General features: G+C 44.8%; 1 protein-coding gene and 1 long non-coding RNA gene across 8 annotated transcripts in view; one reads left to right on the forward strand and one right to left on the reverse strand.

The window, feature by feature from the left end:
* Nucleotides 1-25,325, forward strand: part of PTPRU (protein tyrosine phosphatase receptor type U) — a 360,572-nt gene that overhangs the window by 330,621 nt on the left and 4,626 nt on the right. For all 7 annotated transcript variants that reach the window (XM_083512078.1, XM_083512072.1, XM_083512073.1 and 4 more), the window contains 4 exons: nucleotides 647-787; nucleotides 6,038-6,163; nucleotides 12,777-12,934; nucleotides 17,473-17,608. In XM_083512078.1, the coding sequence (XP_083368204.1) occupies nucleotides 647-787; nucleotides 6,038-6,163; nucleotides 12,777-12,934; nucleotides 17,473-17,608 (561 nt within the window). The remainder of the gene's footprint in view (nucleotides 1-646; nucleotides 788-6,037; nucleotides 6,164-12,776; nucleotides 12,935-17,472; nucleotides 17,609-25,325) is intronic.
* LOC310710921 overlaps nucleotides 1-25,325 on the reverse strand; it is a 525,357-nt gene that overhangs the window by 18,432 nt on the left and 481,600 nt on the right. The window lies entirely within an intron of this gene.

Below are 25,325 nucleotides of genomic sequence, written 5' to 3' on the forward strand. Positions count from 1 at the left end.
TCACCTCTGAGCCAAACCCAGAGGATTCAAATGGCAGAGTAGCAGGACTGAGGGTAGCAGCACTCAGCCAGGATTTCTCTGGGAACAGTGGGTGATATTCAGTGTAAAGTCATACCTAGAGCAGACCCCTTGATTAATGGGATCTACTCTGGGTATGACTTACATTGGATATCACCTACTAGAAGCACATTTAGGCAGTTCAGCTTCCATCTTTTAAAAGCTCACATTTAGTGTTGATCAATGGAGTTCCTTGAATAATGCACGGGGATCTGAAAGTTGTACGGCATTTGATCAATCAAAAATGGCTATTTTACACATGGTCACCATCACTTGAAGTTTCAAATGACTAGTGATCAATCATATTGCCTGTTTTACTGAGATATGTGCCTTAGTAGACAGAAGGTGGATGATGTTAAGGAAGTGACGATCCTTCTGCCACCTTTAAGTTTCCCTTGTGTTTTTCAAGATAACCAATCCAAATGGAATTGGATTAATCCTGCACACAATCCTTTGCTTTAGAATCTCAAAACCCAGATTTCCACCTTCCTCCCAGTCAACCTTGGAGATTAGAGCTGTGATTTGCCCCATCTCTTTCCTCTGATATGTTGCTCTGCTTTTATCCCATGACTCTTTCTCTCTCCTTTAGAGCTACACAAAGAGTGCTGCCTTCATTGTGACCTTGCACCCACTACAGAACACAACCACAGACTTCTGGAGGCTGGTGTATGACTATGGCTGCACTTCCATCATCATGCTGAACCAGCTCAATCAGTCCAACTCTGCCTGGGTGAGTAACGGAGAAACACCTGTCACTCATTGCTGTTGCTTCTTTGAGCAGTCTTTTGCTCCACTTTGCATTTATGTATGATGTGGTCTTCGAAAAGACAGCCAGATCTACTTGCATTCAACTAATATCTCCAGGGTTTGTGTATGTGTGGATCAGTGCAATTAAGAATGTAAGTAATATATGAAACTTGAACAGTCAAATCACAGTTACATAGTCTAATGCACAAGCTGATTCTGAAGCACAAAATAACCATGTTAAAACGATTCTGGTTAATTTAATTTCAACAAAATAATGACATAGTCTGCAAGTCTGTTGAAGGCCAAAGCAATCTGAAGCAGAGGCCAGTTTGATCTGGATTTGCTAAAGGCTGGACTGACGGAATGGGCAGCCAGCCACTAATTCTGTTTCCACAGAATCATCACCAGAGCCACATGCACAACAAACATTTAAAGCGCTATGATACCACCTTAAACAGGCATTACTTCCCCCCAAGATTTCTGGGAGCTGTTCTTTGTTAAGGGTGCTAAGAGTTGTTAAGAGACACCTATACCCCTCACAGAGCTACAATTCTTAAGAGTGGTTTAACAATCAATAGCTCTTCCCAGGGAACTCTGGAAGCTTTAGCTTTGTGAGGAGATGATGATGAAAAGAGAGCTGAGTTGAAATTCTTCCCCTGCAAAAGTCAGGGGGATTCGTCTCATTACAGAGGAGCAGGAGAAATATTACAAAGTTGTATGTGTGTTTGGCTTACCTTACTGTTTTAAACAGGTTTTTTGGCTGTTCTTTTAAAGTGTGAAACAACTGAGCCCATAACTTACATTCACATTCATGGAGCTACTACTTGGGGGATTTTGACTGGAAATGATTGGGCAGCCCAGAGATTATTGCAATAGATAACAATTACTTTGGAAACACAAATAGTCCTTTGCTTATTCTGGATGAATTAGGAAGAAGCAATACATGCCAATAACATCTTGCTTGCTTAAATGAATTAGCAAGAGAGCCACACAATTAAACTCAAAACTGCTGCCTCCTGTATAGTTTTTGCTGCATTTGTAGCACCAAAGAGACCTCTCTGGGGTGCAAGCCTGGGCAGTGTATATGGAGGTCCTGGGCTGTCCAGATGGCAAGACCCCCCTCTTGGCCTCAGTGATGTGGTCCAAAGGAAAGGAAAGCAATACATTTGGCGCCAGCTTGGCTGCCGGAGCTGCCGGAAGGACACAGCCTTGACAGCACAATCCAAGGACACTCTTCAGAGACTCATAAACCGTTTTGCCCAAGCCTGTAGGGAGTTTGGCCTTACCACCTGACAAATATCCTGGGTTAGGATGTTGCCAGCACTCCATGCATCAGCATTGGTGACCACATGCTTGAAGTGGTAGACAATTTTGTCTACCTGGGTTCCACCATACCCAGCAACCTCTCCATCGACCCTGAGCTGGACAAGTGTACAGTGGTATATCAGGTTACATATGCTTCAGGTTACAGACTCCGCTAACCCAGAAACAGTGCTTCAGGTTAAGAACTTTGCTTCAGGATGAGAACAGAAATCGTGCTCCGGCGGCGTGGCAGCAGCAGGAGGCCCCATTAGCTAAAGTGGTGCTTTAGGTTAAGAACAGTTTCAGGTTAAGAACTTACCTCCAGAACGAATTAAGGACTTAACCTGAGGTACCACTGTATTGGCAAGACAGGTACGGCAATGGCTCACCCCTTCAAAAGGTATGGGAGAATGTGATGCTAATGTCCAATACGAAGACGAAGGTCTACCAGGCTTGTGCGTTGAGCACTCTGCTGTATAGAAGTGAGTCGTAAGCAGCTTACAACCACCAGAAGCAATGCCTCAATGCCTTCCACATCAGGAACATTTTGGGTATCACATGGCAGTGTCAGGAGGTCCTACACATGAGTAGGAGGCTGGCAGAGACACATGCCCAACTAGCATGTTCTGTCCCTCCTGGTTGTTTTGGAGATTCAAAATCTTTCTTCAGCCCAAACACCACAGTGATTGATACCTTAGAGGCATCAGCACACTTCAGGATCAGCAGAGTATAGACAGTCAGTGTACAGACTCAGTAGTGCAGCATTTGGCTAAACTACGTTTATTTACACATACACACTCGGAGCATCGTAACTTAGCTCCTTCCTCTTCAGCACCAGACAGCAAAGACAAAGGACAAACGTCCTACATCATTGAAACACAGTAATACAAACATCCTGTCTCCATGACTTCCCACAATGTGGAATGAAAACATACACCGTCATGTGATAAAAACAATCCCATGACTGCAGCACGGGAAAAGAATCCTAACAGGCAGGGCAGAGTCTCAAACAAAGATGTGCTCTCCCAAGCCCACATCCCCAGCATGTTCACACACTTGCCTCAGAGATGTCTACACTGGCTCAGTCATGTTCACAGAGTGGAAGGTGGCAGGATCCCCAAGAACGTGCTCCATGGGGAGCTGGCATCAGGTACAGGACTAACTCTGCATTACAAAGATGTCTGCAAATGTGTCATGAAGGCTGGCTACATCAACCTCACTGTGTGGGAATCCCTTGCAGATGACCACAGTGCCTGGAGACAACCAGTCAGTTGTGTATCCACAGCAGTGACCAGAGAAGGAATAACCATTGGGAGTAGTGCAGAGAGAAGAAACATCTGCATGAGCAGAACCGGATGCCTCCATCTACAGAATCTCTGCTGCAACAAAACATGTCTCCCCCATATCAGTGTCTACAGCCACAGCAGGCACTGTAACCTTCCAACGGTTTGACTTTACCTACCAAGGCACACTCCTCCATTGCCAGATGGTTGCCAACCAACACAGTTTAGCAACACCACACTCTGGCCATTAAAAATCCTCTGTATGGAAGGGAACTCTATGATGGATAGTCAGGATTGGATGCCAGGAAGGGCATGGGACTTTGAATCTCCCCTCCCTGGATTCTTAAAGCCTTCTTTGTCAAGTTCATGGCAGTTTTAAGAGCCCATTACAAGTCCGTAATGCTAATTTGCCTGAAAAACTGTATAAAAACGCATTGGTTTCTTCTTCTTAGCATAAAATTGGTATTACAGAGTCTTAATGGATGTCTGGAGAAGACTTCATTAACTGGATTATTTTATGAGTCAAGATCAGGCACTTTAGTGCAAATGACCCAAACCTTCAGTTGCAATGCCGACAGGGAAAGTAAGCAGAGGAATGAATTAAAGGCCCACCTCGGGTGAAGAGGCGCCTTCCTCCGTCAGCTGCACTTGCTGAGCTGAAGAGGACTGCTGCGCCCTTAAATAACAGAACAAGGAAATGAACATTATCCCTGGTGCTCCCGTACCTAGGAATCCCAGCAATTCTGCAAGGCCAGAGGGAGTTTATTCAGGAGTGAAATTAAGGCTGGAAGCAATTGACACAGAGGGAAATCCAAGCCGGTAACTCTGCTACACCAGAGTTTGGGAAGCTTAAAGATAAAAGGAGTCAGAAGCAAAAGGCTTTTGGTAGTGGATGAGGTGCTCTGCCTTTCCCAGCTTCTTTTCATGTTCTTAGAGCAGCTTCCTGAATTCTCTTCATCCAAGGGATGGAGGCCCACTGGGACTGGTAGGACATAAAGAGGGGAGGCTAACGACAGGCAGAACCAAAGCCAATGAGAGGAAGATCCAACTAATTCTAATCCCTCCCCCTGTCAATCATTTCCCCTCCAAGGTCAGCACTGAGACTGAGCGCAGACCCTCCAAGTGTCCTTATTTTCCAGGGACATCCCTGATTTAGAGAAGCCATCCTGGTTTCTGATTTGACCCCAGAATGTCCCACTTTTCCTTAGGATGTCCCTGTTTTCATTGGAGAAATGTTGGAGGGAATGGAGTTATCCAACCCATGAGCTGTCTGAAGGCAATTCTGTATAAGGAAGTTTTTTTTTTAAAAAAAAAATGTTTAATGTTTTATTATGTTTTTATATATGTGGGAAGCTGCCCAGAGTGAGTGGGGCAACCCAGTACGCTTGTAATGGACAAGCCTCCACTGGAAGAAGGAATCTGCCGATTGAAGTTTCTCTCAGTTTATCATTTTTCCAGTCTTAAATTCACTTCACTACATTTCCACCTCACTTTGTGATTTATTAATTTTAAATAATATCCATCATTTTAGTGCACATTCCTAATAGGAACATTTTTAATGCATTCTTTTTTAAAAAAACCTAATATACACTTTTTGTGAGCTGTTTACCCCTAACCCCTTCCACTCTATCAATATGCAACTCTCTTTCACCACTACCTTGTTCTGCCAACCCCACTGGGCATCTTATTCTTTGGGGATGTCTGCATAGTGCTGTTTAGCCAGATCTTAAATGTTTACCAGCTTAACACCAACAGCTAATAAATCAACCTTTACAGTGAAACAGCTTCAAAAAAAAAAGGTGACTTAGAGGGTATATCCCTTGCTTGAACCATGCCTTGCCGGAGAAAGTTTTAATATCCAAATTATAGCTCTGAGTCTGGAAGGCATGGAGATCACAGAGATTTATAGCCCCTATTAATAACCAATTATTTCTCAAACACATTTGCCATGCGGTGAGGCCTGGGCTGCCGGATGGCCCCAAATGCTAAATGTTCTGTTAAAGTGCAATGACAAACATCATATATTTTGTATTGACGCTGCCTTCCTGGCTGTCGCGCACAAAAACAATCACACCGGTGACCCCTGAATGGAACAATACATCAGCTGCGCTGCTGGGTGGGAGATAGCAAGAGCAGGATCCCTTCCTATCAGTGATCTTTCTCTGGCAAGTCTAATGCTTGGGAATATTAAAGCTCTTATTGATATAAACCTCCTGTTGATATTTCCAAGCGGGAATTGGCTGGGGCGCGGCTCAGTCAGGGGATGCCTCTGGTTGATGGGGAGTCAGATAACTTTGAATTGCTTCCCTACTAAAGAATATGGGTTTTCTTAGTTTAGGAAAAAAAATATACAGCTAAAGGGTGTGTGTGTGTTAGAGACCCCTTGTGGGCTATCAGATGCAGATTCATCACAGGTGTAACCTGTGGAATGTTTTGCCTTTGTCTTGTGAGTATGTCTTAGCAATGCATTGGGTCCTGAATGGATGCAGTCCAGTACATAATTGCCTAGTATTAAGTCCATCTGAACTCAGTAGGGCTTTCTATTGAGTAAACATGTGTAGAACTGCAGGGCAAGGCCGGTAGCATCAGCAGTTGACTGTATTCCAAAGCCACACTTTCATGACTCTGTGCTCTTTATTTCTCTCTAGCCTTGTTTACAATATTGGCCTGAGCCAGGACTCCAGCAGTATGGACCAATAGAAGTGGAATACGTTTCTAGGTCAGCTGATGAGGATGTTGTCGCTCGTCTTTTCCGGGTTCAGAATGTAACACGGGTGAGAAGCTCAACAATACCATTCTGTTTTGAGATTATGCTGGTCCTGGGTGTAGAATTCTTTTTTCTTAGACTGAACATGCCTAAGTTGCCTTATATCATCTCAAACTATTGGTCCATCTAACTCAGTATTATCTACCTGACTGAGAGCAGCTCTACAAGTTTCCAGCAGGAGTGTCTCCCAGTTCTGCAAGTAAACTGGCCCCAAGTTCTTACAGGCTTTATATACCAATAGTAACACATTGAACTTGGCCCGGTAAGAAATCAGCAATCTGTGCAGATATCTGAGCAGAGGTGTTCTATTTACTGACAGGTTCTCACTCCTGTTAGAAACCACGCTGCAGCATTCTCAGCTAACTGCAGCTTCTGAATCAAGCACAAATGAAGCCCCACATAGTGTGGATTGCAGTAACCCAGCCTTGAAGTGACCAATGCCTGAACTACTGTGGTCAAGTTCTCCCATTCCAGGAATGGTCAAAGTTATGGTACAATAATAGGGGGGCATGACAGCTATGATCTACCCCCACAATTGGAGGCAGTGTGCTCCCAGCTGCTAGGCCTAGCAGGTGGGGAGAATGTTCTTGCCTTCAGGTCCTGCTTGTGGACCTTTTATGAACATCCGATTGGCCACCACTGTGAGAATAGGATACTGGACTAGACGTCCTACTGGCCTGATCCAGCATAGCTCTTAAAACACCTCCTTTTCAGAAATCTCTAGACTTTGAGAAAACTTCATTTCCAGGTTTGCAAGTGATGGAGTGCTCTCCACCCCAGGTTTGGCAGAACGATACAAAATCTCTCTCCCACCGCCTTTCCCCAAGTCTGTTCAGAGAGCCCAGTCCTTTAAAGCATTCTCTTTTGCTTTTGAGTCCTCTTCTCCTTGTCTTGCATAATTGGTTTGGCATGGAGATGACACAGGTCTTTCTTGTCTCATTCCCATGCTGAAGCTGCAGGGGCTGTTTTTAATAAGTATCAGATGCCACCACATTCTCCAGCTCCTGCCAACACTTGTCTTGCAGGTAACTTTGTGAATAATTTGCAGGCAGCCACTATGGTAATGGGATGCTCAGGGAACTAAATGTCAACAACAGCAGATCCTCTCTCTGTCTCCCAAGAAACTCAGCAGCCAGCAGAATCATCTTGGCTTGCCAAGAGAAAGAGAAAATAACATGGACACAGATAATAACTCAATGGCAGGGGTACATGCTTTGCATAGACGGTTCCAGGTTCAATCCTTGAATGTCCCGTTAAAAGGATATTGACATTTCTTGTTAACGGGTGATAGGAAAGATGTATTCCTAAAATCCTGGAGGGCTCAGCCAGTCCGAGTAGATAGCAATGAGCTGAAAAGACAAATCACATGACCCACTGAAAGGCAGCTTCCCCTTTCCCTCTCTCCCATTCTCTTTCCCCAATTGTGTTCCTTCTCAGACAGGAGTACCAGTGAAAGTTGCCAAGTTTACAGTCAAGGGTTAGAGTTTCCCCAAAGTGTGACTCGTAACAGCTTCATTAATGTGTAGTGTGGAAATTTCGGATCCCCTCCAAACTGCCGTCAAAGTTTTGTACTCGTACTGTGCCGCAAACACTGTATTTTGTGCCACCCCCCAAACTGAATCTGAGCAGAATCCCACTGGGATCGCTAAAAGGGAGGAAGTGGATTAGGAGCCCTTGACTTCTGGAGGCCCAATGGAGAGAAGCTTAAGCAGCTGGAATTCTGCCTGACACACAGATGCTTTGGCCTTAAAAGTAGGGCCTTAAAAATTGCCCTACTTGATCAGACTAAGGACTCATCGAGCCCAGCATTCTGTTGCCAGAAGCAGTCCTTCAGTAAAATCTAGCTGAGTATCCCCAAAGATGCTATTTATATTATTTATTGTCAGCATATTTATTGTTAGCTGCACAGAGTGGCTGGGGTATGTATGTATGTATGTATGTATGTATGTATGTATGTATACTAATACTAATAATAACCTAATCTTCAATGAAACCAAAACTAAACTACAATAAACCACAGTCCCTATCTACAAACTTACAATCTAAAAGACACAACATGAAAGGAAAAGGGGAGAGGGGAAAAAGCAAGCAGTCAGGCACCATTTATTTCATATAACAACCTGCTGAGATGAAGACAGTTCAGGAAGAGGCGGCCGGGGGGGGGCCGGGGGACGGGACGACAAAGGCATCTGGACTCTTGGTGCAGCCCTTGCTGTGAGCCTTGCTTCCTTCCTCTCCCATTGCTACAGTCAGGAGGAAAGGTTGCTCCTAGCTGACAGCTTGGGAGAAAGGAGGAGCCAATGTTTCTAGGCTGGAGGTGAGACTGGAGAACCAGAATATATACTCAATAAGGTTCAATAGCTTTGTAACAACACATTCCATGGCAGGGCTGGCCCAAGACAAAATGGCACTCCCCACCCATTTCATGTACCAAAGCTGACTGGACTAGCAGCTGGCTCTTACTTCACCTTGGTGCCCACCAGCACATCTGAGGGCAGCAACCTAGCTTTGGGAGCACAGAGCAGGCCACAGACACGGTTCTGTTCTGCAACACCTCACCCCCGTTGCCAGTCCCCACAATGCCTGCTTCCAGTCCCATCCTACCAGCTAAAGACCAACAGAACCAACCGATATCTGTTTTTAACCATTTCTCTTACAGTTTTAATATTTCAAATTTAAACTATCCAAATTTTGAATGGAATAAGGTGAAATCTTTTCTTCTCTCTTTATGAGGGGCCAAATATTTGTTTTATTATTGTGTGCAAAGACTTCAGGCTTCTGGTTCATTGTTTTCTTTTGCCTTTTCTTCCCTCTTATGTTTTTGTACCTCTAATATCTTTGATTAATATTTTATCTGCTTCAGCATTTTTCTACTTTCTGAAAATAAAGGAAAGGGGGGAAGCAACACGGGGGGGGGGAGAAATGATATTAAAGTCTTAAAGCAAAACATTTTGACTTTTGATGACTGAGGAGGAAAGGGAACCTTTCCATTGCTGAGACAACTCTGAGGTGTGTCAGCACCTGGGAATGTGTACACACAAACACACGGACAATTTTTAAAGCATCGATCAGCACTTTAGACAAATTTGCTCTGGATCCCAGAAGGATGCAGTTAATCACTAAAACCATATATTTCTTGCAGTGATTAACAAAACAAAGATATTAAAGTCTTTAAGCAAAAGAAAAAAGAAAAGAAAAAGAAATGTTTTGGCTTCTGCCTTCCTCAGCTGCTCTGAGGTAAATTAAAATTCGCTGTAACTAGGAATGCCAGAGAATTCTGATAAAAATGGAAACTGAAGGAGAAAATGTTTGCATTCTCTTATTTGTCCCATATCAACTCAGAGAATATGTAACAATCTGTCACTGAAGATTGCCTCTTCACCCCCCCCCATGCATTCTGTTTTGTGGGGAAAAATTCCCCTTTGTGGGTTCAGTACAGAAATGCAAGCCAATTAGACTTTATTCAGTAATGCATTATAAGACAGAGTCCAAAGGAATTTGTGAGAGCTTTCCATTATGGTACATGCTATATAGGGTGGGCGAGGGGAGCGTCATCTAGGCAATTATATTTTTTCTCCAAGCATCTTCTGCCACTCCATTGTCCCACCATCTCTCACCCAACCACAGTCTTTTCCAACCCACTTTTTTTCTCTGTACTCACAGAGCTCTCCTTATATCTTATCTGGGGGTCATATCACAGCCCCTCCAAACTGAGCATGAAAACAGCCAACCTCAAATTATAGAGATGGTGAATAGAATGTGGCCATTTTAGCTCTAGCCCTAGTTTAAACTGGAGCAAAACATGTCAATTATATCATCATCATCAATCATCATGTATCCAGATCTGATTGCTACCCAGTGCCAGGACATCATTACATTGCCCATGTAATCCCTGATTGGCTGGGATCTTTCTGGGAAGGAGCCTAGACAAAACCCCTCACAAACTAACAGAGGCATACTTAGGGGGTGGAGAAACCAGTGCCTACTAGGGGCACAGGCCGGGGGGGGGGGTTGACACAAAAATCACCTATCGGACTATGGAGGGCACAATGTATATGTGTGTTACGACATGTGAGAGAAGTTTTCTGTCCTTCCCACAGTGTGGTAAAGTGATTTTTTTGGGGGGTGGGGTGGGACCACTGATACAGCTCCTTGCCAGGGGTGCAAGGAACCCTAGGCATGCCTCTGCAAGCAAACAGTGGTGCCAGAGTGAAAATATGAACACACAAAACAGGAGCTTCAAATTTCTGGCGAAAGAGACCACAGGAGGGTTTATGGGTCTTTTGTCCCCATTTCACCTTGAAAATTTGGCTAAACTCATCCAAGTGCGTAAGTCCTAATGTTATGGGTAAATACATCCAGTCTTCTTTGCTGATGGCTCAGAAATCTGTCATTGATTGCCTTCTCTCCAGTTCTGTGCCTCTTCTGCCCCAGCCCATTAATAAAGCATTAATGACAGCTTTAGTGCCAGTCCCAGAGATTCATCTCATAAGCCACTCTTGATTCTCATAGTATTTTCATTCTTCCCTCCCAAGCCTCTGATTTGGTACTGAGCTTTGCATCCACCTGCTTAAACCCTGGGCTCACTTAGCTGTGTGCACATAATCCCTCTCCTTCCAGAGCCCCCTAACCACATTAGATTGCAAAGCTAACCAGATTACCAGAGTATTAAAGAGCATCCTTTTCCTCTCACAGCCTCCCTTCCCTTTCGAGATTTTTTTTGTTTGCAGAGAATACCAAATGTATAAAAACAGGTGCTGCTGACAGCCATCATTGCCAGGACTGACATTGTCACTTTTGGTGTTGTGTGTTTGTGAGAGAATGAGTGGGGGGGCAATACCTAAAACTAAGCTCATTATTATGACAAATCTGTACTGTGGGTGAGAAGATACCATTGCCATCACCATCCCTCACCCCTCAAAAAAGGGGGGGGAGAGAAGAGAAGATACCATTGCTTCCATTCCACGGTTGTTCCACGACGTCACATGGCCCAGTGTTGCATCCTGCCCTTCTTTGGATTTAACGCAGAGAATTTCTAAAATTAATTCTGCAAGTAGCATGTTGTATGGGAGCATTTTCCATTCCATCCTGTATTTGTCGCATGCGGCAGTGTCTCCATTCCACTGAAGTTCAACTTCTGCCAAAAACAGTATTACTCACCTCACAGTTCACTGTGCTGAAATCACACACCTTAATAGCTTACATCATTATGGTGTCATTATGTTATTTTCTCTACTCCATTCATTTCAATGCAAAGGAAACACAATGCAAATGAGAAAGAGGGAACATAATCAATTACATATCATCTGTTGATTGAAAGCAACAACAATAACAACAGTGAATGCTGGTTATATTCAGTGGATTGATTGCCATTCCCATCATGGGATGAACAGCGCTGGCGATTTCCACTCCTATTTCCTTTTTTGTCAGAATTCTCCAGCACCCCCATCAGCTTAACATGGGTTTGATTTCCTTCTCTTTGTTTTGGCCATTTTCTCCCTCTACCTTAACAGTTTGCGCAAGTACAGAATACACAAAGAATGTTGATGCATTCATATGAGCATCTGATTGTCTCATATCCCATGTAGGAGTTTTCTAGTTACAGAGATGATGGTAGTAATTTATCATGCTTATTAGTCACTTTCTTTAAAAGTAAAATAAAATGAAAAGTAAACTTAAAGTGATTTACAATATTGAAGTCTGAAGTTTATTACAACCCAGTCCAGAAGCCCTTGACTGTACCTTGCTGGAGATCACCTTTGGCAGAGTAGAATATCTCCTTTCCTGAAAAATTAACAGCAATGCAAGTCAAAAATCTTCAACTGCTGGATCAGGGCCCACACATGAGTGATATTGTGACCTGTGATAGGACTTGCAACAATGGGACTCCTCGCTTATCCTCATTTATTATTATTTTTTGGAAGAAGACCAGAGGTATAGTCTCCTTTCATTCACTAGTTGCATAGAAATAGAGAATTTCAGCAGGCATCATGATAAGCAATAATGCTAGCTAAAATGCCCTATTCCACACGATGGGATATAATACCTTGCTGATCATATATCTGGTGACAATAGAGCATATTTCCTCATGCTGGTGCCCCTCCTCCCCATTGTTTTGGGCTACCAACCCCTGCTAGCATGACCAATGGGCATGGGAGTTGTAGTCCAAAACCAGTGGTGGCTGGTGCCCTTTGGGACTGGTAGGGCAGAAGGCAGGGAGACCAACAGTAGATGGCACTAGAGACAACGACAGGCAGAGCCAACTAATTCTACAAATTTCCCCATCCTTCTCCCTGCTAAGTTCTACAAGGAGGAGGAAGCTAACAGCCGGTGCTACCCCCTGGACTGGTTGTAAGTAAGAGGGCAGGCGAATGAGGACTGGTTGGTGGCAGGCTGTGGTTGGTGGGGTGGTGCTCCATTTGCCCAAGTGGACCAGCCCCCTGTCCAAAACATATGGATGGCACCAGGGTAAGGAAGGCTGCTTTGGAGAGAAAAGGTCTGTTTGTGTGCACACACAAATTTTTGGTTGTAGTTCAAGATGGGCCGTGTGTCTAAAAAGCCTGAAAACATCTCACCTGTGCATTCTACCCTAAAGGGGGGAAATGATTTGCTTTCTCTAGTTACAGGAAGGGCACCTGATGGTTCGACACTTCCAGTACCTGCGGTGGTCAGCCTACCGAGACACCCCTGATTCAAAGAAGTCCTTCCTGCATTTATTAGCACAAGTGGATAAGTGGCAGGGGGAGAGCGGCGATGGAAGGACAATCGTCCATTGTTTGTAAGTGTCACCTTGTGGGGTGGGGAGGGGGAAAAGGGTCTGTCCTCTTTTTTAATTTTTTTTTATTGATACAGAAAGAAGAGAAAAAAGAGAAAACACAAATACCAAATTACACACAGAAATAACAATAGACACAGAATTTTCTTAACAAACAATAAGACATAAATTGGTCTTAGCACTGAAGACCCAACCTCCCGTCTATTCCATATTTCGATTTCATATAACTTATTGCCAATGCACACTTTTATCATAATTAAACCTTTTATTAATATATCTTAATTTTTATATCTGCCTTGCAACTATTACTGAAGTTCCTCGAATATTTCAAATATTCCTTGAAAACCTCCCATTTTGAAACAAATTCCTGTTTTGATTTATTCTTTATTTTTTTCTGATAGACCATCTAATTCTGCATATTCTGTCAGCTTTTGAATCCAATCTTGTATAGAGAGGATTTCATTACTCTTCCGTCCTTCTCAGTTGGAAGGAAGTGGTGTTCACTTTACCAAGCCACCTCCAGTTCTATTACCTCTCGGCTTAATTGTTAAGAAGGATTTGTGATGCTGGTGTAATGTTGTGTTACATCAAAATTGTTCTTTTTGTAGTATAGCCTTTGCCAACCTGGTGCTCTCTAGGCTTTTGAAAGGGTGTTCATAATGGCCAACTGTTTGTCATTAACAGGATTTAGCTCTATGTAGGTTCTGAGAAAGTACTGGAAAAGTCTATTGATCCTCATATGTTGATGGTTTCAAACCCGCCCCTCCTAAAAAAGGTATATATATGAGGCAACTTTTACGTTTCCAAATTGATTGGGGCACCCAGAAAGCTTTTAATCAAAAATGAATTACCATCTTGTCTGTCTTCGTTAGCCGAAGGATAATTTGGCAGTGTATTTGCAACATCCAGAGCTTTCCAGAGGGCAAAGTTGAGACAACAGAGAGACAGGAGAGAGAGAGAGAAAAAAAAGAAGAAGCAGCAACTTCTGGCTTACAAACAGCAATCTTGCATGTGTCTGGCTAATTTGATTATATCAGGTGTAAAGGATTTATTAGCTCTGATGGGAATCCATGCCCTGCAGATTTTACAGTGTAAACTGGCAACATGCCTGAAATAATAGGGGAGTGTGGGCGAGGAGGGGGGCGGAAAGGAAAGTCTGAGCTTCACTGGGTCTCATCACTTTACACAAAACAAAACAGGTGCTGGAGAAGGAATAAATAAAATTGCTCAGATTTGCTCTGGGAGCTTGAGATAGTGCTGATGTCATTTGCAGCTGTTTGGTTTGGCTAACGTGGAGCTGTGAAAGCGTAAACTGTAACTTTAAAGGAGGGATGGGGAACGTCAGCCCCAGGGGATGAGTGCATCCCTCTGTGATGGCCTGGGATTCAGACTTGGAGGTTGAACCTGAGGAATCCCAGCCTGCACAGAAGTCCCCGCCTCCAGAACCAGCTGAGCCGGGGCTGGGGCTTGAGCCTGAAGGGTCCTCACCTGCGCTGGATCCTCAGGTGCAGGCACCAGCTCAGTCTGCTCTGGCTCCTGAGGTGATGGAGGACCCATTGCCTGGAGGTGCTCCACTCTCAGCCCCTCAGGGGAGCGGAGGTTGCCTCTGGGTCCGGTAACCCTCCAGCCTCTCCTGAGCTGCAGAGGCTCAGGGCAGAGAGGCGGAGGGAACTAAGTTCTCGCAGGAAGAGTGCTCGCCTCCAGGCCAGGAGAGGCGAGTCACCTGTGGACCGGGGCCACCCTATGCCTCGGGGCAGATAAAAGCCAGTCAGCCCCCATCCCAGGTTGCAGGAGCAACATTGTTGGTAGCCTGTTCCTGCCTGCACCCTGTCCTGCTCTTCTGCCAGACTTCCTGAGCTCACCCGACTCCCTGCCTTGGACCCCGCTTCAGCTTTGATGGACAGCCTCCATACCGCACCCTCGACCTTGGACTGGACTCAGACCTCGCCGCACGGTTAACCCTCGGGACCAGCACACCCTCTTTATTTGGCCCACCCCAAGCCTTACCTGCAGATACTGAGGCTTGAACCTTATACTTCCTAAAAAAAACTCCTTCCAGTAGCACCTTAGAGACCAACTAAGTTTGTTATTGATATGAGCTTTCGTGTGCATGCACACTATACTTCCTGCATAAAATCGTATTTTCTCCCACTGAGCCATGACCTTATTTTTCTGCCATCCTTGAAAATTGCCACAGTGCAGGAAATCTGGCTCTTCACCTCCTTGTTGCAGGCTATTAGCATTTCAGATTTCTCCACAGTAGGAAGAAAGACAACGCTCCACAGGCACTGCTGTGTTCTGAGTGGACAATATGAGATTAAGGAGATTCTCTGCAAAAATTGTGCCGGCATTCGTTGGTCTCTTCAGGAGTCACAATGTAGCGTCATTCCTGGGTGGGAACATTCTGGGGAGCAAGAAGAAATGAAGGCTGCATCTGTTGGCCAACGGGGTAGCCAGTTTTTCCTCCCAGAAAATGCAGTGTGCCATTTCTACCAGGCCATGTTGCAGTAAACGCAGCTGAGCGATAAGGCGGTACCACTACCAATTGAACGATGGCAAAGCTTTGGTGTTTTTTTAATGAAAAAGCAAATAATAACAGAAGAGAAGACAGAATAAGAATATCGAAGCAGAGACAAAAAGGGTCTTTGATTATTTTTGTTATACAGAAACACAACACCCTCCGGCGCCTCATTTTAAATAACGGTAAGATGCAGAACCCATTCAAAATTTTTATAGATTTCAGACCACGCTGGGAGATGATTCCTATTTCTGTATGTTATTTTTGTCCCAGCAATTCTTATGTCTGTGAGTTATTTCCCCAAGCAGTCCTGAAACTGACTTGCCCAAATACCGGATCCCTGCACTAATACAAATAATGTAATGCTTAGTATTTATATAATACTTTGCTTAAGAGTTTGAAATGCTGCATTACCACCATCATATAATAATGCTGGTATTATCCCCATTAGCAAAGTGCTCTGACTTTTGGTGGGATGAGGGTTTTCCCCGCCCTCTCCATTTTCTTTGGACTCCCATCTGTATTTGCATAGGAGCAAAACAGCCCTTCTGAGTCTGCTCAACAATTTAATCTCTTAGCAAGGATTATTTCTCAATCATTGCCACCAGCCTATATTTAATTACACCCAAGAGACAGCAAACCCCTTGATCCAGAGCCTTAAAAGTGGCTACTCTGGAAAGCCCAGGGTAATTATGCAACATGGGGAGGTGAGCGCATTTTGAGCTTAAGACCCTTTTCTAAGGAAGCAAGCAAATCTTCGGCAGCCTCTTGCATAAACCATGGCTGCAAACTTTGAAATCCTTTAGACAAAACTCAAATTAATCATTTCAACAGTTTTTACGGGGGGGGGGGGAGAGAAACAGTGATGAAGCCTAAAACATGGCATAACTTACTGTGATGGCTTCTGCTCTGCACTTCTTGACCCGGTTGGAATTATTAAACCAGACTTTGAGAACTTACAGATTCTTAAGAGTCCTCCGTTCAAGACATCCAAAAGCACAAAATGGCACTGAGCTTCGGCTTTGAGCTTTGGATCCAGCTGAACTTAGGTCTTATTGGAATCAATGGGGCAATCAAGTCATGTCTTAAGTATCATTGCTTTCAATGGGAATGGAGTTCAACAAACAGCCTCAGTCTAGTCCCCTCTTCTGCCATCTGGCTTCCGTCTATTCACTTGCCTTATGCAAGGATTGGCTAGAATCTAGAGAAGCCACTGTTCCGGCATCCTTTTCCCCCCAACGTAAAAGCCTTAAAGATTGGGCTCAAGGGCCATTTATTTATTTATTTATTTATTTTGCATTGCTTCCCATACAATATCATGAAGCGATTAACGATAAAAAAACGCGAACAATGAAAAACATAGATAAAAAACAATTTCAAGTCCCTTATGATTTCTGGAGCCTTACTTACTGAATGTAGGAAGTCTGTCTAATTTCAGCTCTCCAAAGTTATCCTTTGGGTTGGGTACATGCAGTGCTTTTTTTTCCTGGGGGGACGAAGGGGAACGCATACCCCTAAACATTTTGTGAATCGTTGTGCTTTCGTCCATTTACTGTATTTATTTTTCCCGATTCGAACTATAAAATGGTGATTTTCTTGAGTCAAAATGAGAGTACCCCAAAACATTTTTTTAGGGGGGAAAAAGCACTGGATACCTGTACATTACTTTGGCTTGTTTCTCTCTCTCTCTCTCTCTCTCTCTCTCTCTCTCTCTCTCTCTCTCTCTCCCCCCCACTGTTGGATAAAAAGCAGTTCACCATTCTGTTGCTGTTGTTACATTTATATCTTATCTTCCATTCAAGTTGCTTAAGGTGGTATACATGGCTCTCCTCCTATTTTTTCTTTACAACAACCTTATGAGGTAGGCTAGGCTGAGGGTTAGTGACAGACCCACTGCCACCCAGTGAGCTTCGTGGCTGGGTAGGGATTTGAGCTCTAGAATCCAAGGTCCTACTCCTAATACTGTAACCACTGGGCTGCTTTAATATGCTGACTGTTCCCTTGCATTGAATTTCTCCTTCAGAAATGGGGGAGGCCGAAGTGGCACTTTCTGTGCCTGCACCATGATCTTGGAGATGATCAAGTGTCACAAGCTGGTGGATGTTTTCTTCGCTGCAAAGACCCTCCGCAACTACAAGCCAAATATGGTCGAGACCTTTGTAAGTAACAAAAGCACAGTTTCCTTTGCCTACGCCTTTTGAAAATTTTGCAGCTCTTTGGAATTGGCAGGAAATGACAGAATTTTCTGCCTCTAAACTGTGATCATGACCTTTAGCTTGCACCACTTTTGTAAGATATGTTGGTCAATGGCTATCAACCATGGTAGCTCAAGAGAACTTCAATATTCATAGAATTATAGAGTTGGAAGGGACCTCTGATGATGAAGAGAAGAAGAAGAGTTTGGATTTGATATCCCGCTTTATCACTACCCTAAGGAAAGCAGCTAACAATCTCCTTTCCCTTCTTCCCCCACAACAAACACTCTGTGAGGTGAGTGGGGCTGAGAGACTTCAGAGAAGTGTGACTGGCCCAAGATCACCCAGCAGCTGCATGTGGAGGAGCAGAGACGCGAACCCGGTTCACCAGATTATGAGTCCACCACTCTTAACCACTACACCACACTGGCTCTCGATCATGACGATCATCTAGTCCAACTTGCTGCAATGCAGGAATATGCAGCTGTCCCATACGGGGATCGAACCTGCATCCTTGGTGGTAATTAGCATCAGGCTCTAATCAACTGAGCTATCCAGACTCAGCAGCACTATTGAATACTAGTAGCTGCAGAGGGCTGTTGACTTCATGCCCTGTGGCTGGGCATCCCTAGTTGGCCACTGTGAGAAACAGGATGCTGAACTTCTGCTCTGATCTTGCAGGGTCCTTTTTTACTAGTGGTTGGTATCATGGTCCTGACCAGGAATGAAAGAAAGCCTTGCTGTTTTCTTAACTGGCAGGAGGTTAGTGTGACCATAGATGCTAGAGGAGGCTTCCATTTGAAGGGAGCTTCAGCAGGGCATGGAAGGCCCTAGGTGGACATTCAAGGATCCCCAAGCATAAAGATAGCAGATAGGGTTGGTGGCTGAGGCCTTACCAGTTCTCTTCCAAATAGTTTCTAAGCTCACCTTCCAAACTTTCCCCTCTCTCTCTCTAGCTCAATACATGCTTGCCAGGAGTCATGGGGGATAGAATCCAGGACCTTTATCTCTCTGTGGGATGGCCCTGCGTGGTGAGCCACCAGGACTGCTGCTGTTTACTATCCCTAATTTGGCACATTATATATTGGGAAGAGCAGGTTGTGGAGGGCAATTCAACATGATGCTAAGTCATGCTGTAGATCTGAGGTGGGATGTGTTGTCAACCTGTGAGCTGCATTCCATCAAGAGAAACCTAAGGGACACATGCCACTGGTGGGTGGGACCAGAGGCAAAATGTGGATGGAACATGGGATAGGACTTTGATCAGCAGGCTACATTCCAACCAGACAAAAGTCAGAGATCCAAGCAGGCAAGCAAGAGAGGAAAAGGCAAGATCACAGGTCAAGGCACTTGAGGAGGGTATGGAGCAGGGCCAGTGAGAGGCGTGGCCTAGGGAGATGGGTGTGGCCTGGGGAGATTTCTAAAAGTCACATAGAGATGTCTAGAAGGCCTTCTTGACTGCAAGGAATTGCCTGAGGGCACACGATGCAGCTAGCTTGCTAAAGCTAAACAAATCTAAGTTGGGTCCGTGCCTGCATTGGACGCCTCCTGTATGCTGCTATGACTTCCATAAGGGAAGGAACCACAAGGATCATCTAGTTCCACCTGCTGCAGTGCAGGAAAGTTTTGCCCAACATGGGGCTTGAACCCACAACCCTGAGATTAAGAGTCTTTTGCTCTGCCAACTGAGCTATTGAGATCAAGCCAAATCAAAATGAGGACGAGGGCAATGAATTGTACACAGTGTTAATCCTACTCAGAGTTGGCCTACTGCAATGAATGGGCATGACTAACTTAGGCCAATTCATTTCAATGGTTCTACTCTGGGTGGAACCTAGGATACAGCCTGTCTTGTGTGAGTAAAAGCAAAATAAAAAATAGTGCAAATATAGCACCCAGCTGTAGATGGGAGTGGGACTGTTGGCGCCGTAATTGAAAGATACTGTATTTTTTGCTCTATAAGACTCACTTTTACCCTCCTAAAAAGTAAGGGGAAATGTGTGTGCGTCTTATGGAGCGAATGCAGGCTGCGCAGCTATCCCAGAAGCCAGAACAGTGAGAGGGATCGCTGCGCAGCCCTGCGGAGGCTTCGTGTGGCTAAGCCAGATCCCGCTTGCTGTCCTGGCTTCTGGCTTAGCTGTGCACAGCCTCTTCCGGGCAGGGGGAGCCTTCATCCCGCTGCTCGGGAGAGGCTTCGTGCGGCTATCCCAGAAGCCAGATCCCTCTTGCTGTTCTGGCTTCTGGGATTCAGAATAGTTTTTTTCTAGTTTTACTCCAAAATCTAGGTGCGTCTTATGGTCTGGTGTGTCTTATAGAGCGAAAATGGGGTATGTTTCTACCCCATGCACTCAAAAACTTGATAAATGCTTGCAAACAGGGTAGTGGATTTGGGAGGGATGCATTTTGGTACAGTTCTAGAGCCAAACCCTACGGATGAACATTTTGGTTTTCTAAGCACACCCATCTGCAATGCCGGAATCTTATTTTCTTGCTTTAAGTAGCGAGTCATGCCAGGAACAGAACTGGAATGGCGACGGCGGGGGGTGGGGGTGGAATATGACATTTGCGAAGTCTGGATTATCAAATTTCTACCTTGCAAAATGAAATGTCTTTTGGGGTGGATGTGATTGCATTAGGAATTAAAACCACAATTGGAGCAGGGGGACGGGGGGGGGGGAGAGGATAGGAATTAAGCGAAAGCAATAAAAAAAAGAAGAAGCAAGAACTGGCACAGAGTCGGACAGCCTATTGGGCTAAATTGCAAGGTATTAGCAGATGCAAACTAGTGTTTTCATCCGGAACACAATCTTTCCCCAACCTCAGCTGAACCTGCAAAGGCTGTTTCCTGAAGACTCAATTTAATGATCCACCACAGGAGTAAATGAGATCTTGTCTGTTTTGCTATTAGTAGAGTTTCACTGATTTGCACCCGCAGAGGATCTGGCCCCTGTGTGCATCCTTTCTGCTACAGAACTTTGATGTTTCAATGCTGCCATCAAGGAAAGCAACCTCCTCCTTCTTCTTTTTCTTAATCCAAAAGCATTAGATAGTTGTTTCATCTCTTGTATAGTTTCCTTCACTCTTTGATTCTCTTCCCTTCTGGAGACCACTGGCACCCGAGGCTCTGGGCTCAGGTTTCCCCAACCCACAATAAACTAATTGGTTTCTTGAAAAGTTGGCTGCTGCTTCCATTGAAGGAATTGTACTTAAGAGTTTGGATGGAACGCCTTCTCTAGCAGCCAGCCAAACGTCTGTTGTTGCCTATATCTTAATTGCGCCTTCCACATGTTAAAGGCCAAGTCAGAATGATTGGATGGGCATAGTCCATTGCATGAAACCCTGTCTGCAGTCTGAAGTACAGGCAGCAACATTTTTGCTTGTGTCCAATTGACATGCGACCGCCAACGCATGGGTCCTTTTGGACCTGGAAGAGGGCAGAACGGGGTGGGGTGGAATGGGGCATAACAGGGGGCCAGGAACGGAAACCCCATGCAAAATGGTTGTCACCTGTAGTGCAACCCAGACACAGATCGACCATCTCAGTGAAAAAGTAAAAGGGGCAACCAAAATGATGAAGCAGATGGTGCAACTCTCGTATGAGAAAAGATTGCTGTGTTTGGGACTTCTTGGTTTACAGATTTTAGTTTTGAGAAAAGGCAAGGAAGAGGTGATGTGATAGGCATTCATAAGGGTTTTTTCCCTCCCTCTCTTATAATGTTCATGGACCTCCAGTGAAGCTGAATGTTGGAAGATTCAGGAAAGATGAAATGAAGTGTTTCTTCAAAGCAGTGCCTAGTTAAACTATGGAACTTGCTCCCCCAGAGGCTGTGATGGCCACCAATTTGGGTGGCTTTAAAAGAGGACTGGATAAATTGACGGATGATATTGCTATTGATGGCTACTAGTCATGGTGGCTCCAGTAAAGCTTCTGAACAGCAATTCCTGGAAACCATGGAGGTGGGGTGGGGAACGTTCTAATGTGCTTGGGTTTTGCTTGCAGGTTTCCCATAGGCATCTTGTTGGCCACTGTGAGAACAGGGTGCTGGACTACATGGGCCATTGGCTTAATCTTGCAGACTGAAATCAAGAATTTTCAGAGCAATCCAATCGCCCCACTTCGGGGGGGGGCAGGGCAGCCACAGACATATCCTGAGCCCCTCTTTGAGCTGAGCTGGGATGAGAGAGAATTTCTTTTTCTTTTTTTTTTGCATTTAATGAGAAACTACCTAGTTTGCATTTTCAAACTAACACACAAACCAAAACAGATATCCTTTGAAATTTGCACTTCTCGGAAATTTGTGGTGCAGTTCTTCCACCGCCTAGCAGGGGGACGCCTCTGCCCGATTCAGACCCCCCTCCAGCATGGCAAATCAGGATTTGGGGTAGTTCTGCCCTGTGCTTTGGGTGGCTCGGGATGTAGCTAATTTCATGCCACAGCTATTGCTGGGCTGCAGTACGCCACGTGGTACAAAATGCAGAGCAGGTGCTTCAGGGAGTGTTTATTTCTGATCAATTGGTGGCAAAATGATTGGCAGTGCTATGTCCGGTCCGTTGTCTTCAGACCTAACACGGACACCAGATCATTTTCTCCAGAATATCAATCATGATCCTTATTCTTCTCGCTTTTAAGGTGCCCACAGTTCACACAGCCCCCCGACTGTGGCATAAATGTATGATAGTCTCAGACCATCCCAGTAGGAAACTCATATAATACAAAAGAATTATCCATCATATCAGCTGCAGGGTATAGATAAAAGAAGAGCACTCTGCTGCATAGACGACCTCTTAAAAGGAGCTGTCGTTTTTCTACTTCAGAGAACACCCTTTCAAAATGTGGTCTTGGCTCCTCTTTCATCTCTTTCCCAGGCTCTTGCGGACTCCACTGATGCCTAAATCCTCCCCCTTCCTTCCTACTCTCCTGACATCCTAATAGCAGATCATTCTTTTGCACTCTGGCTTTCATGAGAGTTTGTTGTCTCTTTCTTTATACAGCAACGTTCCTTTCCATTTTGAAATTTGCTTTTGGACAACGAAGATACACAGAGAAATCTTAGCCCATCTTCCCCAGTGGACCTGAATTTTCCCAGCTGGATTCAATAGCGCTTACTTCCAAGCAAGCGAGCGTAGGATTGCAGCTACTGCAGAGCGAAAAATGCCACCCCATTTCACAGAGGCTTTTGTGGCCCTGTTCGCAGGCACCAAAGGTGGAAGAGATCAATAGCCTACCATTGCTTAGAAAAGTTATTGTTATTATTATTAATTGTTAAATTTGTATGCTGCCATATACCCGCAGATCTCAGGGCCGTTCACAACATAAAATCACAATATATTAAAAAAACACCACAAAGTACGTAATAAAAACAATAAAAACGGATGTGAGGGCGATCTGGCTGCGACATCTGTCACCCCATTGATCGCCAGGGTTGATTCGGCTGATCTGGCTGGCTAGGCGGGTGTCCCCTTCCTCCCTCACCGCTCCATGTGTGTCCCTCCCGAAGCTGCGCGCTCGGTGGAAGAGGACGACCATCCCAGATAGAAGGAGTGTACCGTTCTTCGGTCAAGGGTATACGATAGCTGCGCTCCACTGCTAGAACCTCCAAACAAGCTCAAGGTCCATTTGTAGGAGAACGTAGGGTAGTCAAGCTTCCAAGACTCCAGACACATCCAAGTAAGGCGCTGCATGTGGCAGTTTGCCATTCTTAAAAAAATAAAAAAATAAAAAATGCCACAACGCATTTTCAAAGGGCATTGGATGTCAATCAGCCAAAGACCTGGTTAAAGAGTCGCATGTATGGTTCTTTTCCTCATGGCCATCTTGTCTTAACAACCCTGTGTGGTAAGAGATAACCATATTTAGTTATGTATGCAGATAAAGAGCTGTCAGGTTACCATTGCAAGCCCTACATAAGAGATCTCAATACAGGAAGAGCTGAAGAGGGTTAATTCTTATTTGGATGGCACTTTTAAAAATGATGTGTTTATTGTAAAATTACATATTAATGGAGAAAGCAATTAATATATTCCTCATGTATTTGAAAGGGATGCGGGTGGTGCTGTGGTCTAAACCACAGAGCCTAGGGCTTGCTGATCGAAGGTTAGCAGTTCGAATCCCCACGACAGGGTGAGCTCCCGTTGCTCGGCCCCTGCTCCTGCCAACCTAGCAGTTCGAAAGCACATCAAAGTGCAAGTAGATAAATAGGTACCGCTCCAGTGGGAAGGTAAACGGCGTTTCCGTGCAATGCTCTGGTTCGCCAGAAGCGGCTTAGTCATGCTGGCCACATGACCTGGAAGCTGTACAATGGCTCCCTTAGCTAATAAAGCAAGATGAGCGCTGCAACCCCAGAGTCGGTCACGACTGGACCTAATGGTCAGGGGTCCCTTTACCTTTACCTTTATATGTATTTGAAGTTGTTTTACTCTCGTTTTTAATGTTTGTGTTGGTGAGAGATTCAGATGTTCTTGACACTACAGCTCCTGTCACACCTCATTACAGCATGTGGAGGATGGGGAACATGGGGGACACTGTGGTCTAAACCACTGAGCCTCTTGGGCTTGCTGATCAGAAGGTTGACAGCTTGAATCCCCATGATGGGGTGAGCTCCTGTTGCTCTGTCCCAGCCCTCCAACCTAGCAGTTCGAAAGCATGCCGGTGCAGGTGGATAAATAGGTATCGCTGCGGCGGGAAGGTAAATAGCATTTCTGTGTGGTCTGGATTCCATCACAGTGTTCCGTTGCACCAGAAGCAGTTTAGTCATGCTGGCCACATGACCCGGAAAAACTGCCTGTGGACAAACGCTGGCTCCCTCGGCCTGAAAGCGAGATGAGTGCCGTAACCCCATAGTCGACTTTGACTGGACTTAACCGCCCAGGGTCCTTTACCTTACCTTATGTGGAGGATGCTACATTGCCTAGTCACTGACAATAAGGAGCTACATGGACCAGTGGTCTGATTCAGTATCAAGTCACCTTACTGGGTTCCAGGGCAAATGCTCATTTAGTTGAGGATACTGTTTCCCTCAGCAGCCAGCCATGGGGCCCGCAAGCAGCACAAGAGGGTCATAACCCACACCCCATGTTTTTAGTGAATAGTGTTCCTCAGTGAATAGTGTTTCTCAGAGACGCAGTGTTGTATTTTCATCACAGTAAACCCACTGAAATGAACAACAAGAAGAAAAAATAGTGGGTCTGCTCTGAGAAGGCCTAGCATGGGTTACATACAACCCTTGTTGTCTTTGACCCTGGAACTAATATATAGCTCATCACTAATCCTGACCTGGCGCCAGTCACCATCTCTTAGCCTAACTTCTCTCACTAAGTTGTTGGGAGTGCATAAAATGGGGAGAAGCAGAAATATGTACACCATCTTGATCTCCTTGGAGGAAAGGTGAGATACCAATATAAAAATAAATAAACTGATAAAGAATTAAATAAAATTGTAGTGAATTTCTCCAGCAGGAGGTGTTTTCAGGGCCAGATTTAGGTTTGGTGAGGCCCTAAGCTACTGGAGGTAATGGGGCCCGTTATATGTCCAGCTGTCCTTTGTCAACAACAAATTGTCGCTTTTTTTGTATTGAATATATGCTATATGGTAATTTATGGACCTAATAGGTATCTAAAGCCATTTGCACATAACAAAATATGTACATCATAGGAGCCTACACAACACGAATACTGTTGCTGT

The sequence above is a fragment of the Podarcis liolepis genome (genome assembly GCF_965112155.1).
Source record: "Podarcis liolepis genome assembly, chromosome: 7".
NCBI classification, from domain to species: Eukaryota; Metazoa; Chordata; class Lepidosauria; order Squamata; family Lacertidae; genus Podarcis; species Podarcis liolepis.